At 35.3% G+C, this 15,924-nt stretch overlaps 1 protein-coding gene across 1 annotated transcript; it reads right to left on the bottom strand.

Moving 5' to 3' along the window:
- Positions 1-14,616: 14,616 nt before the first annotated feature.
- Positions 14,617-15,816, bottom strand: LOC110695192 (RING-H2 finger protein ATL78-like). Its single transcript, XM_021872411.1, has one exon. The coding sequence runs from the start codon at positions 15,596-15,598 to the stop codon at positions 14,831-14,833; it is 768 nt and encodes a 255-aa protein (XP_021728103.1). The 5' UTR covers positions 15,599-15,816; the 3' UTR covers positions 14,617-14,830.
- Between the last annotated feature and the right edge of the window lie 108 nt (positions 15,817-15,924).

The following is a 15,924-nucleotide window of genomic DNA, read 5'->3' as shown; positions in this document are numbered from 1 at the left end:
TATACCCTATCAACTTGCCTGCTCTTTTATAGGATACTTAATTACATTAATTAAGAATACTTGCTATTGTTAATACAAACTATACGTCCTATATTGTAAGCAACCACCTTGTTAGTCCTTTTCAAGTGTTTGGATATATTAACAAGTTTATATATAAAAAGTGCTAAGTGGGGGGTCTTTATTTTTAGAAGATACTAATGGGAGTATTTCTTTGATAAAAGAGTTTTTCAACGTAGTGTTGATAGGAGTATAAAATCTATACTAATATATTAAAAGGCGTTTTTAACAACGTTCACGTGTCACGTAAACTCTCCTCACTATGTTACGTCACCCACTCAACTACTCATAATGCCAAGTGGCTCCCCTTCCATTTGTTTTCATTATATGTCATGCACTTATAATTAAAAAAAAGTTTTCCACGAGATTTGAACTTGCAACATTTAATTCTACAACTAAGTGTCTTACCACCAAGATATGTGATTTTTTTATACAATCTTTTGAATACAAAATATTAATGTGTAGCAAATGACAATATGAACAACAAATTTAATTACAAGAAAATTGAATCATAAATTATGACGTATATTAACGATCAATTTCATGTAATAATCTGAGGCATCGCCCGGACCCAAAAACTAGTTAAATGATAAAATGAAGGCCATCTAATTTATAATAACAAAAAACACACTCAGATTCATCAAGCGTTATATGAGTAGTATTATTAGTGACTCATAAAATATAGTATAGATTTTAGAGATTGGAATAGTACAATAATAGTCGGCTGACCTAGGTCAACAAGCAATGAATCTTAAGACCCACTATTATTATAGCTCATATGTGACAAAGCTGGCCCGGGCCGGTCTAAATTGACCTTACTTGACTTAACCGAATTGAACCAAATATTGGTCTAAATTGAAATTAGTTGACTACATTTGAATTGTATCCAAAGTAAAATTACTTAAATTAACCCAAAACGGTATTGACTTGACTTAAACTACCCAATTAATCAAGTCATAGCTAAAAGTCTAAAACAAGATGACCAAAACCAAATTAGCAAAAGATGAGCCAATCGAACTGAAAAATCGATCCAATATACTAGCTGAAATCTGTTTAAATTCATTTTACAAATTACTTTTAGAGGCATTTTAAATAAATTTAATACAGTAGTTAAGAACTTTTAAAGCTCAATCTTCCCTCAAAAACGTGCTTCTCTTTTCTTCTTGTCCATTAACTCCCTTCTCATAAAGTTTTACGATCGTATCTTAAACTAATATATGTACATGATTTTATCTTCTAGTTGTGTAGTAAAATTAAAGTTATATCAGCAGCTTAATATCTTGCACTTGTACTCGGCATCATAAGATATTTATATATTAATAGAGCATGCAGCTTATTAATATCTTTCACTAATACTCCGTATCACAAGATATTTATAGATCAACCATCTTAAAGTGATAGAAGTACTGGATAAAGTATTAAGCTTCAATTGTTGATTTACTGAATTAAATGATTAAATTTAGCCAAGTTAAGAGAGTAGTGCAATTTACCACCCTCTTAAAGAAACATTAAACAATTCAAACAAGTATGATTAATCATTATACAAGATTATAGGTACAAAGTTTTGGTTGGTGTTTGGAATAAAATTAAAGACATCAAATCTGCGGGCTCCCAAAAGCACGATCCTTTTCTTGGTACGATTGCTCTTAAATTTTATCATCATATTTTCCAAGACAAATTAAGATATTTATCAGTTCATGGACAGTAAATAGTATGGCCATGGCCGGGTTATTTCTTAGTTGCACTAAGTCTTGTATAAGACGGACTCACGTTAATTTTATTATAAGACGGTCATTTTAAGGGTAATTTTAATAATTTTTATATTAACTTTAATTCCTTTAATGGTACTCCGTAACTTTTAATTTGTAATGGGTTTTATTGTATTTTAGTGTGTAATTTCTAATAAATACATGTTATGAAGGCTATTATGATTAATCTAATACATTACAAGTGTTTTTAAGGGTAAAATTAATGTTAGAAAAATAGTAACTTTTACAGCATATAAAGGTAACTCTTAATATTTTAGGGTAACTTTAACCCGTTTTACAATAACTCAATAAAAGTCCGCATTAATCGAGAATTTGTGTATTCATTTTGAGAAAATATTGTAATATTTTATTTATTTGGAATATTTATATTTAAAAAATAAATAAATAAAAAATTTAAAAAAAAAAAAAGGGTAACAAACAAAAATATGTACTTTTTTTTTTAAAACAACAAAAATATGTACTTCGTATATAATTGATTGTGGATGTGAGAATCATAAGAAAAAAGGATTAAAAGTGTAACAGCTAGCTGATTCACATTGTTTTGTAGACCAACTTAAGTGGAGAAATAATGTTTTAAACCCCATAAGATTGGGCCCCGTGAAAGCCTGTCCTAGCTGGCAAAATTTCCCTTAAATAAAATTTGAAGTGATTTTTTTTAAACATCAATAAAAATGAGATGATTAAAAATAAACCCGTTACATTAGGAAAATTGGAAGTTTAGATATCTTAGAATCATTTGCAATTTTATGTACAAGGGACCGGATGGATTTGATCAACTTTGACCTCATTTTGCTTTTAATGTTGCTCTCCTTGATAGTTTACTATCTAAGCGGTTTTGTTCGGTGAAATCTATCTCTCCTAAGTATCGCTTAGATTTTTCTCGGGTTCTCAAAGGAGCGCTTGATAAGGTGATTTGCAAGCCGAATGACATCTCTTGCTAGGTTCAATTGCTTGCATTGCCTCTTTATGTCCTTAAAACCTTTTCTTTGTGGAGTAACCGTGAGTGTACTTCGGCTATCAGGCGACAACGACAAGAAGAGAGTATCACCACTGCTGTTCGTTCTTGGTGTGAGCCTGGTGGTTCTTTTCAACTTGTGCGGGACACGTTGGCTGATTTGTCTCCACCTTTATAGGATGCTGATGAGGACCATGATTTGTCTGAGCGTAATATTAAGCAATGTAAGAGAAAGATTTGTGACGGACATTACACTGCTGCAGTCAGGGTTCTTTCGTCTTCTGGTCTTGCCCCTTACAGTGATGCTACTCTTGCAGTTTTACAAGCTAAGCACCCTGCCTTTCCAGCTTCTACCTTAGCGGATATCCCCGTTAATCATCACCTTATTGCTACTCCTGCTGTTGTTTTGGACCAGATTAGGGGTTTTCCGCTTGGTACTTCATGTGGTAGGCTTACGTGCTCAACACCTTATGGATTGCTTTGAGTGGTGTTGCAGTTGATGTTTCAGATGAGTTGGTGGACTCTATTACGCAGGTGGTTAATCTCTTTCTCGTTGGGAAATGTCCTGCTGAGTTAGGACTTGGGAGAATATATTGCTAGTGCTCCTCTCACGCCACTTGTTAATTAAGCCTGGTGGTGGTATTCGGCCTGTTGCTGTGAGTACCGTTTGGAGGCGTTTGGTTTCAAAGGTTGGGGCTGCTTTAATTGATCCACGTCTGGGAAGCTATTTAGGAGCTCTTCAGTTTGGGGTGGGGTGCCGGCGGGCGATGAGGCTTGTTGTTAATCGTTTGGTTGGGGATCGTGGTGGTGATGTTGGCCTCTCTATGTTGCTGGTGGATTTCCAGAATGCCTTCAATTTGGTTGATCGTACGGCTTTGTTGCGTAAGGTTCGTCTCTGTTGCCAGCTCTCTCATGTTGGGTTGAATTCTATTACTCTAATCCAGCCAGGTTGTTTTATGGGGATCATACCTTATGTTCATGTCAAGGAGTACAATAGGGTGATCCTCTTAGCCCTTTGATTTTTTCTTTGTTCTCCATCCGTTAGTGTGTTGAATCAAGGATTCTTTTGACTTATGTTTGCAGGCTTGGTATTTGGATGACGGCACTATTATTGGTGACACCTTGGTGGTAGGAAAGGTTATGGAGTTGATTTTGGTGGAGGGACCTCGTCTCGACCTCCATGTAAACGTAGAGAAAACAGAAATTTTCTGGCCCATAGAGGACCCACATAGTCGTCTCATAGGTGTCTTTCCACCTAATATTGCTCGTCCTATGCATGGTGTTAAGTTGCTAGGTGGTCCTATCAGTGCGGATTCCTTTTTCTGTGGTGAGCTTGTTTCGCAGAGAGTGTCGAACATCATAGTGCTAATGGATGTTGTCGCTAAGCTTGATGATCCCCAATGTGAGTTGTTACTACTTCGTGCGTGTATTGGGGTTTCAAAACTCTACTTTGTTATGCACACTTGTCCCCCTCGTCTTTTTGAAGCGGCCCAGCTATCTTTTGATGTGACCCTTCGGGTTTCTTTAGAGCGCATTACTACTGCTTTGGGGCCTGGTATTGGTGATTGGCAATGGCGACTTGCCACCTTTCCTTTTGCTTATGGAGGATTAGATGTTTATTCAGGGGGTGATGTTCGGCACTATGTTTGCGAGCAGTCCTAATCTCGGGTTTGAGTTAGACTATGAATGGTAAGGCTTACCGTTGTGTTCTTTGCTACCGGTTGCGTGTTCCTTTGTTCTCCGTCTCGACACCGTGTTCTGCCTGCTCAAGGGTTTTTGATGGGGATATTTTTGGGGATTATGAAGTGTCCTGTGCTGGTGATCTTATTGTAGCATAAAGTTACCATTTTACTCGTATACATTTAAAGAATATAATGATATACACTATGATCACTAGTGGAATAAATGCTATCCGTAACGGGCAAAACGGGCCTATCCGTAATGGGCGACGGGCGTTACATATGCGGCCATTACGGATAGCAAATGTTATTTGTAACGGGCGCTTGCCCGTTACAATAAGTAGTTATTTGTAACGGGCAAAACAAGTGCCCGTTACAAATAACCCCATTATTCGTAACGGGCATCCAAACGCCCGTTACAAATACTGTGAGATCCAATTTAAAAAAAATCCAGCACATGCTGGACAGCTAGCTTGCACAATTATTTTATCAATTAATTAGAGATATATATTTTATACAAGTATAGTATACACTTAATATACAATCAGCAAAAGCCTGCTTTCATTATTTCCTAATGACTAAAACTAAAAACAAAGCAAAAGCAAAAGCAAATCTCAATTGTAATAATAATAAAACAAGTTTAATTTAGACTACCATAAGATTTAAATTACTTTCCTCTAAATTAGTGTTGAATAATTTATATCTTCCACCATTTTTCCGAGTAGCTGCAACTATGATTTCAATTCCGAGGCTGCCTTAAGAACCTGCAACAAAATCACCATGCATTAACAACTAATCAACTAGCATGCATTTTGCAGTATAAATAAAGCAGGGCAGCTAAAAATAACAACACACAAATGATGTAGTAGTAACATCACTATAAAAGGCATATATCTATCAACTTCATTTTACACAACTAGCGCACAACGATTGCATGAGACTATGAGGTATTAAAATATGTTCAGGGTGCAACGTATAGCAGCCCGTATAGTGGTTTGATTAAGTAAATTTCTCGTTCATGGATGAGGTTACAATACCTTCTATGATTGATGTTAATTATAGTGATTTGAACAATCCAACTGATTAGACAAATAATTTGAATTACTGACAATAATTTGAATGTTTGTAAGGCAATAACACCTATACGGGCTGCTATACGTCCCTTTCCCCACAATAAGTCTCCAAACTTTCTCTACTCAACCTTAATGCTTGAGTTAGACCAGATTATCACGAGAATCAGCTCAATTGCAGCCAACGGCTTTCTCTAAACCCCATAATCTTCTCAAATCGGAATTCGGGTAACACTAAATATTTATATATTTAGCTAGGTAGCCTATGTAGTGAATAGGAGGCTTGTTACTACTATTTGGTAGCTTATGTATTTATTAATCAGCAAAAATCCTTAACATACATTTGAACTAATTCAATTGTAAATAGTATACCAAGACAATGACACACACACACATACAAAAAAAAAAAAAAAACAATAATAATAAAAAAAAAAAAAAAAAAAAATAAAAAAACCCAAATCTCATGACATATAAAATCAATCAAACCACAAACAGATTATAAGAAGTTAAGAACTGACCGCTGATGCCGATGCCGGTGATGCTGCTGAAGCTAAATCATCAACACCAGGCATAGATCCAAGCTAAGTCCCTGTAATCCATCAGAAGTGGGTTTCCTAATAGCTAATCCAGAAACATACAGAAATTCCAATCTTTCTTGGAAAACATCAAAACAAGAATCATATATTAGCAAATTAAGAACCCTAATACAAACCCTAAATCAGCCACGGAAACACAAATATAAGACAAGCATAAGCTTCTATAGATAGAAATAAATTTGAAGATGTGCAAAGTGTTAGAGCATCCAATGCCCAAAAAAACTAATAAAATGGAGGGACTCTAATCTAAGCAGCTTGTGAGCTTTAAGCCTTGGCTGCTTCAATTCTAAATGTCTCAGATATACACTGAGAGCAAGTAATAGGAAAATCCACAAAGGGAAAAAGAAATAGAGTTACTTGAAGGTATATGCTCGTTTCATATTTGGTTTTTAAAGCATACTCATTAAATACAAAGGCCAAAGATAAGCATCAATAATATTTTATATACAAAACTAACAAGGAAAATACAAGGTGATAACATCCAGAAATCTATCACTTACCACTAGGCGAAAAATGGTAATGAGCACCGGTTCAAACCCCCCATTTAGCACCGGTTTTGAACCGGTCCAGATTTAAGGGATGCCAAAAACCTGAAGATTTCGCATCGGTTCAAAATCGGTGCCAAGTCCTAGATTTCGCACCGGTTAACCGGTGCGAATTACACTCTACGGCACCGATTAACCGGTGCTAATATAAAAGTACTTGGCGCCTTTTTTTCACATATAATTGGCATCGGTTAACCGGTGCCTTTAACTGTTTTTTTTTTTTTTGTTTTTTGGCAATAATAAATAATAATAATAATAATAATAATAATAATAATAATAATAAACCTGTACATCCTGCATTAATTCTATTATACTAACAATAATAATTATAATTATTATTATTATTATAATATTAAAAATAATAATATTAATAATATTTTCTAAGTTGAAATAATAACAACAATACATAGATATAAATTAATAACCCCAAATGCAATACAATGAAGGGTCAATTTTACAATTCCTCAAAAAAAAAAAAAAAAGGTGTCATATTTAGAAACAATACTAATTAATAATGTAGTTAAAAAGTTAACAAAATACAAATTCCAATATAAATGACATTTACAAATTAAAGGTGATGAAAGACGCAAACATGTCTCGAACTTCATTAGGTTCCTTGCTTGTCAACGACCTCCCTTTTGTACCTTGCAAAACTTGGAATAAACAAAAATTATGTTAGAATTAATTACTTAGGTTATGCATGTAAAAATACATTTACAAGTTCACTTACGCAAAAATTTATTACTTAGGCCTATATGACTACTACTTCGCCTATTTTCTACATTTCTTATCAAATGAACTCATTCTTTCTCATAACATGTCAATATTACTTATTTATAGGCGGCTATGGCTTGAAATCACATGAAAAGAGCAATTCAAGGGTTTTAGGACGCATTTTAATCCAAAATGGCCCAAATAAGGCCTATATCACTACTAGGATGCCTATTTCCTACATTTCTTATCAAATCAACTCATTCTTTCTCATAACATGTCAATATTACTTAGTTGTATGCGACTAAGGCTTGAAATCACATGAAAAGAGCAATTCAAGGGTTTTAGGACACATTTTGATCCAAAATGGCCCAAATAAGGCCTATATGACTACTAGGATGCCTATGTCCTACATTTCTTATCAAATCAACTCATTCTTTCTCATAACATGTCAATATTACTTAGTTTTAGGCAGCTAAGACTTGAAATCACATGAAAAGAGCAATTCAGGGGTTTTAGGACACATTTTGATCCAAAATGGCCCAAATAAAGCCTATATGACTATTAGGATGCCTATTTCCTACATTTCTTATCAACTCAACTCATTATTTCTCATAACATGTCAATATTACTTAGTTATAGGCAGCTAAGGCTTGAAATCACATGAAAAGAGCAATTCAAGGGTTTTAGGACACATTTTGATCCAAAATGGCCCAAATAAGGCCTATATGAGTATTAGGATGCCTATTTCCTACATTTCTTATCAAATCAACTCATTCTTTATCATAAAATGTCAATATTACTTAGTTTTAGGCAGCTAAAGCTTGAAATCACATGAAAAGAGCAATTCAGGGGTTTTAGGACGCATTTTGATCCAAAATGACCCAAATAAGGCCTATATGACTACTAGGATGCCTATTTTCTACATTTCTTATCAAATGAACTCATTCTTTCTCATAACATGTCAATATTACTTAGTTATAGGCGGCTAAGCCTTGAAATCACATGAAAAGAGCAATTCAAGGGTTTTAGGACGCATTTTGATCCAAAATGGCCCAAATAAGGCCTATATGACTACTAGAATGCCTATTTCCTACATTTCTTATCAAATCAACTCATTCTTTCTCATAACATGTCATTATTACTTAGTTATAGGCGGCTAAGGCTTGAAATCACATGAAAAGAGCATTTTAACGGTTTTAGACGCATTTTGATCCAAAATGGCCCAAATAAGGCCTATATGACTACTAGGATGCCTATTTCCTACATTTCTTATCAAATCAACTCATTCTTTTTCATAACATGTCATTATTACTTAGTTATAGGCGGCTAAGGCTTGAAATCATATGAAAAGAGCAATTCAAGGGTTTTAGAACGCATTTCCATCCAAAATGGCCCAAATAAGGCCCATATGACTAATAGGATGCCTATTTCCTACATTTCTTATCAAATCAACTCATTCTTTCTCATAACATGGCATTATTAGTTAGTTATAGGCGGCTAAGGCGTGAAATCACATGAAAAGAGTATTTTAACGGTTTTAGGACGCATTTTCATCCAAAATGGCCCAAAGAAGGCCTATATGACTATTAGGATGCCTATTTCCTACATTTCTTATCAAATCAACTCATTCTATTGCCTTGAATATTCATCAACGTTCCCATAAGAGCACCACACACATTGTTCTCTATATGCATTATATCAAGACAGTGCCTAACGTCATGTTCTTTCTAGTACGGAAGCTTCCAAAATATTGATTCTTTTTTAAAGAGAGTAGTTGAATCCGCAGCTTTTTTTGTTTTCCCAAATACTGTTCGTATACCCTTAACTCGAGCATAAACCTCCTCACTAGTCAATGGGCTAGGCGCAGTCCCCTCTTCCGCTGTCCCATTGAAAGCCTTTTTTTGCCTACGGTACAGGTGATCGCGCCTGAGCAACCTTCGGGTCCGCACGTACACCTCTTTGTGAGAATGATCAAGGCGTATGCTTGGTGTGTCATCAATACAAATGGGGCATGCTTTTTTTCCTTTGTTCTTGTACCCAGACAAGTTGTCATATGCAGGAAAATCATTAACGGTCCACATAAGAGTTGCACGCAATGTGAACATCTCATTCTTATGAGCATCAAAAACGAAAACCCCTTCGTCCCACATCTTTCTCAAATCGTCAACAAGTAGCGCAAGATAAACATCTATGTCGTTTCCAGGTTGCCTTGGCCCCATTATTAGTAGTGAAAGCATTACATACTTACGTTTCATGCACAACCAAGGAGGCAAATTGTAGATCACTAAAAGTACCAGCCATGTGCTGTGTTGGGTACTAAGAGTGCCAAATGGATTCATCCCGTCCGTGCACAACCCTAGCCTAAAATTTCTGACTTCATCACCAAATTTCCCAAACTTCATATCAATGTTCTTCCATTGCGGGGAGTCGGCTGGATGTTTTAGCATTCTGTTTTTCTTTCTTCCCTCTGCATGCCACCTCAAGTTTTTAGCGTCTTTTGGTGTTGAGAATAGACGCTTAAACCTTGGAATAATGGGAAGATACCACAACACCTTAGCAGGAGGTCCCTTCGTACCAGCATTGCAACTCATGCGCTTGTACCGCGACTTTTTGCATCATGGACACTCCTCCAATTGTTCATATTCATTTCGATAAAGAATACAATCATTAGGACATGCATGTATCTTCTTATACTCCAAACCAAATGGACACATGAGCTTCTTTGCATAATAGTAAGACTTAGGAATTTCATTCCCGTCAGGCAACATCTCACTTAACGCGGTCAACAAAGAAGTAAAACTATTGTCCGTCCACCCATGCTTCGACTTAATGTTAAAAAGTGTTAGCACGGCTGATAGTTTGGAGTATTTTTTGCACCCAGGATACAAAGGCTTTTTAGAAGCCTCCGATAATGACTCAAACACGTCACCTTCAGCACCACGCATCATCTCATCCACCCCTTCATCCTCGACCTCATCCACCTGATCATCCTCAAATCCATCCTCATCACCAATATCAATAATATATTCATTCCTATATTCCTCGTCCACACGAATCCCATTGCTTCTATCATGCACATCATTCCTATCAACATCCCCACTGTACTCTCCTTCTTCACCGTGCCAAATCCACACATGGTATTTAAGCCTAAACCCACGACAAATGACATGATCTCTAATGATTTCAACACTATTGACCACCTTCACATTATTACAATCAACACAAGGACAATAGAGGCAATCGACACCCATTCTGCGCTGATAAGATGAAGCCCTCTCGCAAAACTCTTGAACCCCATGAAAGAATTCCAATGTATCACGTCTACCATACATCCAACCACGATCCTTCTCCATTAAGTAAATTGTCTCTAAACATAGCAACATATTACGAATAATGTATAATTGCTACATATATTATATATGTAAATCAAATTCAAACACATGCCATGCATATAACATTCATATAGTAAAAAAATGCATATATGCTTCCAAAGGGTCCTTATCACTCCAACCTAACCCATCCTTGAACGTCTAATCTCACTAGTGAATGTATGTCGACTTTCCAATTTTAAGGAAAATCCGGCAGCATTTCCCCCCAGTTCTCCAAGTACCCAATGTAGCTAATTACTTACCCACATACGTACCCAGAGAACAGGGTGAGGAAATGGTAAGCCAAGATGCTCCTTAAAATAAAAAATAAAAAATAAATAAAAAAAGACATACATTCACCACCTAAGTGAAAGTAAACGTTCAAGAACAGTCCCAACCGGGGACTATTCAAGACTTTCTCCTAATGAGAAAGCCTTAAACGAGTATCTAGGCATATGATGATGCAAGCATTTTATATATTGTTGTATTTATTTGTCATTAAACAATACACAAGTTGTAATAGCATGAACAAACTTTTATTAAATGAATAAAGAGAAAGAAATATAGCTTAGTAAAGTTTATAATTCATACCAATATAGAAAGTACAATGGATGTATTCTTTCTAAATTCCCACTTGAGCTAAATATGTAGTCTTCAAGCTAAACTTGTGCTTCAATTCACATATGAATCTATAAAAAAAACAAAAAGAAAAAACAAAACAAAAAACAAAAGTTAGTAATTAATTAATACCTACATACATTGCTAAAATATAACGCATCATTAATCAAACTAACAATTGCTAATCACTAATTTTTTTTAAATTTAGAGTAATTAATGTAATTTCACTAATTTATTCACTAATTAATAACACAATTGTTAATCACTAATTCAACCACATTATATTTTACATACCAAAATTCAAATAACTTCACTAAGTTATCTACATTTTAATGTAAATAAGACAATGAGCATATACATAAACTCTAACAAGTTATGCTAAGAGAGGAGAAAAAAAAAAAAAGCAAAATTAAGTTAATTCATCAGAAAAATGAATTGGTGAGTATAACCTTAATGTTGATGAATTTCAAACAACAAAAATTAAAACTAACCCTAGATTACAAGAGAACTTCGCGGTGGTACGTCGTTGGAGGACGCAGTTGCAAGTGGCGGTAGTGGTTGAGGGGGAGTCATGCGCGCAGGTGATGAGACAACTTACAGCAAGAACCCTAGATTACAAGAACGCCCAAATTACTATACTGAAAATCAAATCAATGACAAACCCTAGATTGCGAAAACTGAATTCGATAATTTAAAAAGGACAAAAACAAAATCTTACCTCAAAGCTGCTTCAATGGAGGTGAGAAAGCTCAGAATCCGCTTCAATAGAGAATTAAGAGCACGCGTAATGGAGGAGAGATATGGAGAAAGCTCATAATCCGCTTCAATGGAAAACTACGAGCAAGCGTAATGGAGGAGAGATATGGAGAAACCAAGGAGGGAAAACAGAAGTGAAAACGAAGGAGGGAAAGAAAACTAAAATGAAAATTTCGGGGAAAGAGAAGAGATGCGCAGCTCAAATCTTTTTTTTTTTTTAATTCGCACCGGTTTGAACCGATGCTAATAACATTATTTCGCACCGGTTTTGTTTGAACCGGTGCGATTACTCTTTCACTCTTTTTTTTTTCTTTTTTAATTCGCACCGGTGATAAAAACATAATTTTGCACCGGTTTGGTTGGAACCGATGCGAATACTCTTTCCCACAATCCCGCCTATTCTTTTAGCACCGGTTTTTAAAAACCGGTGCGCATTCTACGGTGCTCATTACTGTTTTTCTACTAGTGTACAAAGATCGATGTATAGATGTATGCTCCTGTTGAAACAGAAAGTCCCAATGCAGATATGAATATGAGTAACAGAGCAAGAGATTCCCACTACAAAAACAATAAACAGGCATACAAGTGATACGACATTGAAAATTAGTGTTCATCCATAGTATAAATGAAGCGAAATACTTAGCATTGTTATAATTCATAAGCTTGTATTGTTATAATTCATAAACTCAATATATACAGGATTTAATCAGATTACTCACCAGAACAATAGAAAACTTACGTCTCATTACCATCCTTAGCAGAACAACAATTACCAAAACCTGTAAATGTGAAGACAAAGATAAGATATGATGTCCTTGTGAATGTAATAAAAGCAAACATAGTGACATGTAAAAGCTACCTTCACTGTCAAAGTAATTACCATTAAACTTCTCAAGTAACTTAATCACAACTAATAATTGTACAATGCAAACAGATAATTCCTTGAAATCTTTCCTGCTTCAAAAACAACTAAATAAAATCAGAAACAGGCCTAACGCAGCACCAGAAATTTCAACCAAAATCTAGCATCAAAATCCTGGCCCAATCCATTTAACTACCTCCAATCACAGGAGAAGAAAAAAAAAAAAAAAAAAAACTAAGGGTTCATTGAATCCGACTTTATTAGAATTAGCATTATTCTAGCTATGACGAGATTCATATAGTATATGCTCATTTAATTCAAATTCTAAAAAATTTATTGCAATTATGCAAAATCAATTATAGATCCTACAGCAATATCAAATTAAGCAAATTATAAATAATAAATAAATAAAAAGGCAAAACTCAAAAATAGGTAAATTACTCAAGCAAAAACACTGAAAATATCATGTTTAACAAAACGTACCATACATAACCATAAACTGCGTACCTAAAACCTGTCAATAAGCTAGAAAAATAGCTGATAATTTGACGAGCTAAAACAAACGATGGAAATCTGAAACCAAACACAGCAGCGGATAACGACGCTCTAATTCATCCCGACCTTCTCCACCTCTTCTACCGCCAGGTTTTTAACCGGAAAACACCTTTACCGAGTTAGACTGGTGTTGGAAATTGATAAAATCGGTGGATGCTGCGGAGGAGATAGAATTGGACAATCGAGTTAGGGTTTGAGAAAGAGATCGAGCCATTTTTATTAGATTTTGATTGATTGTAGATGGGTTTGGGGATTGGATCTTGAAGATGAACGAGAGATGAGCGAAGAGACAAGACTACGAGAGAGTGGTGGAACGTCATTCGATGGCGGAGACGAAAGTTGGGAGATGAGGGAAGAGGGAGATGAGGGATGAGAGAGTGTGTGTTTGAAGGAGAGAAAGGCGACTGAAATAAGAAGTGAAGTTAGACAGGGAGTACTAGGGTTTTTTATTTCCTTGACAAAGTTATTTGTATCAGGCAAAAGGTGCCTGTTACAAAAACCAAAGTATTCGTAACGGGCAAACTTTGCCCGTTACAAATAACTTAGTTTTTGTAACGGGTATAATTTTGCCCGTTACGAATACTATATGTCCTACCCATTACGCTGTTTTATTGTAACGGACTACTATTTTGCCCGTTACGAATAGATTTTTTGTAACAGGCATATCTGTGCCCGTTACAAATAAGGCGTTACAAATGAGCTTTTTTCCACTAGTGGATATCTTTGTAAAATATGGCAACTCCGATCCTAGGGTGTAGTTGTAGCTCATCGAATTTGTATGGCTAGCTACATAATTAGAGCTTGCTTAGCTTTACCATGGGAGTGTGAATATAATTTATTGATCGAATATTCTACCCAAAACAACATACTTTGCTGAAATCTATATAAAGGGAAAAAAAATTTACTAGTACATATACTAGTGCTGGCATCAATTGATATGTAGCCAGAATTGTTGATATGGCAATCCAAGTTATAATTGGTCTTACTTAATCATTGATAATGCCCTTGGAAAAAGAATCAATCCAATAATATTGACAATAATTTAAAGGGGATCAAGGACAAAACAAATCAATAAATGGCCAAAGCAGGGAATTGTTAATTATTGCTCTTTTGTTTTTACACTTGCAAGATGAACAATTAAGAACCGCTCGTAATAATTTGTATGTAATATCTATCATGTGCACAACTAAACCAATTGATCTTATAATTGCTAAAATCTCCCTAATTTTTTACTCTGATCTTTAAATTAAGAAAAACCTACAAAATACTACTAAGCTAGAATTTGGCTAGCTTTGAGCAACTTCACTTCTGTAATTTCTTAACAAATCTTCCCTTTCAAGTGGCACAATACTCACTACAATCATCTCCCTTGGTGTTGTTGTCGTTGATGATGATGTTGTTGCTGTTGTTGTTGTTGATGTCGAGGACGACGACGATGATGAAGATGATGAGGTAGTTTGATGATCATCACCGCAACAACCAATAATCTTGTTACAAGTTTCAACTAAAGATTGTCTACAAGTAGGGCAAGAGGAGTTAGAATTAAGCCATTTATCAATGCACTTAACATGGAAACCATGATGGCATTTTGGTAATATCCTAACTTTTTCACCACCCTTAAACTCCGATAAACATATCACACACTCAGTGCCCAACCCTTGAATTTCCACCTCCTTTGAGTACTTCACCACTGGAAATGTCTTTAATGCCCTTTTGTCTAAACCATTACATTTTTTCTTCTTTTGATCATGACTAATCATGTTTAGGTAATAATTAGGCTCGCCGGTAATAATACTTGAGCACTTGATCACACACCTTATGACGGTGTTTATGCATAACGAGCATATCAACGCGCATACCAAGACCGCGAGGATCATGACTATGTTAGCATCAAAGCCGGGGTTGCCATGGCCCAAGTTCGGATCTAGGACTTGGTAGGTTGGTGATGGTGCTTCTATTGTAGGTGGTGAAGAGTGGAGTAGTAATCTTCTAGCATAATGAAGGTTGGTAATGATTTCTTGGGGGATAGTAGAAAAGGGTGTTGAAGGCAACATGTTTAATTTTTTGTTCTTGCAAAAGAAAATAAAGAGAGTATGTATGTATTATTGTTGTGGGAGATGAGGATAGAGTTGGATGTGGAATTGTGGTTGTGTTGGAAGATGAATATATAGTGCGCAAAAGTTATAAAGTTTTGATTTTGTAGATCCTATACATTTCTTATTTTCGTGCTATGTTTGTAGTTGACAAGGATATGTGTGTCTTTGGGAACGTTTAACTTATTATTTAATTAAGTACTTTGTATAAAACACTTGGTTATTTCATTATACATATAAATTTAAGTTTTTTGAGTTTATCTACTAGCTACAGGGTCTTAATTATG

This window comes from Chenopodium quinoa, unplaced genomic scaffold (genome assembly GCF_001683475.1).
Source record: "Chenopodium quinoa cultivar QQ74 unplaced genomic scaffold, ASM168347v1, whole genome shotgun sequence".
Lineage (NCBI taxonomy): Eukaryota > Viridiplantae > Streptophyta > Magnoliopsida > Caryophyllales > Amaranthaceae > Chenopodium > Chenopodium quinoa.
This window is presented reverse-complemented; position numbering and strand designations above follow the sequence as displayed.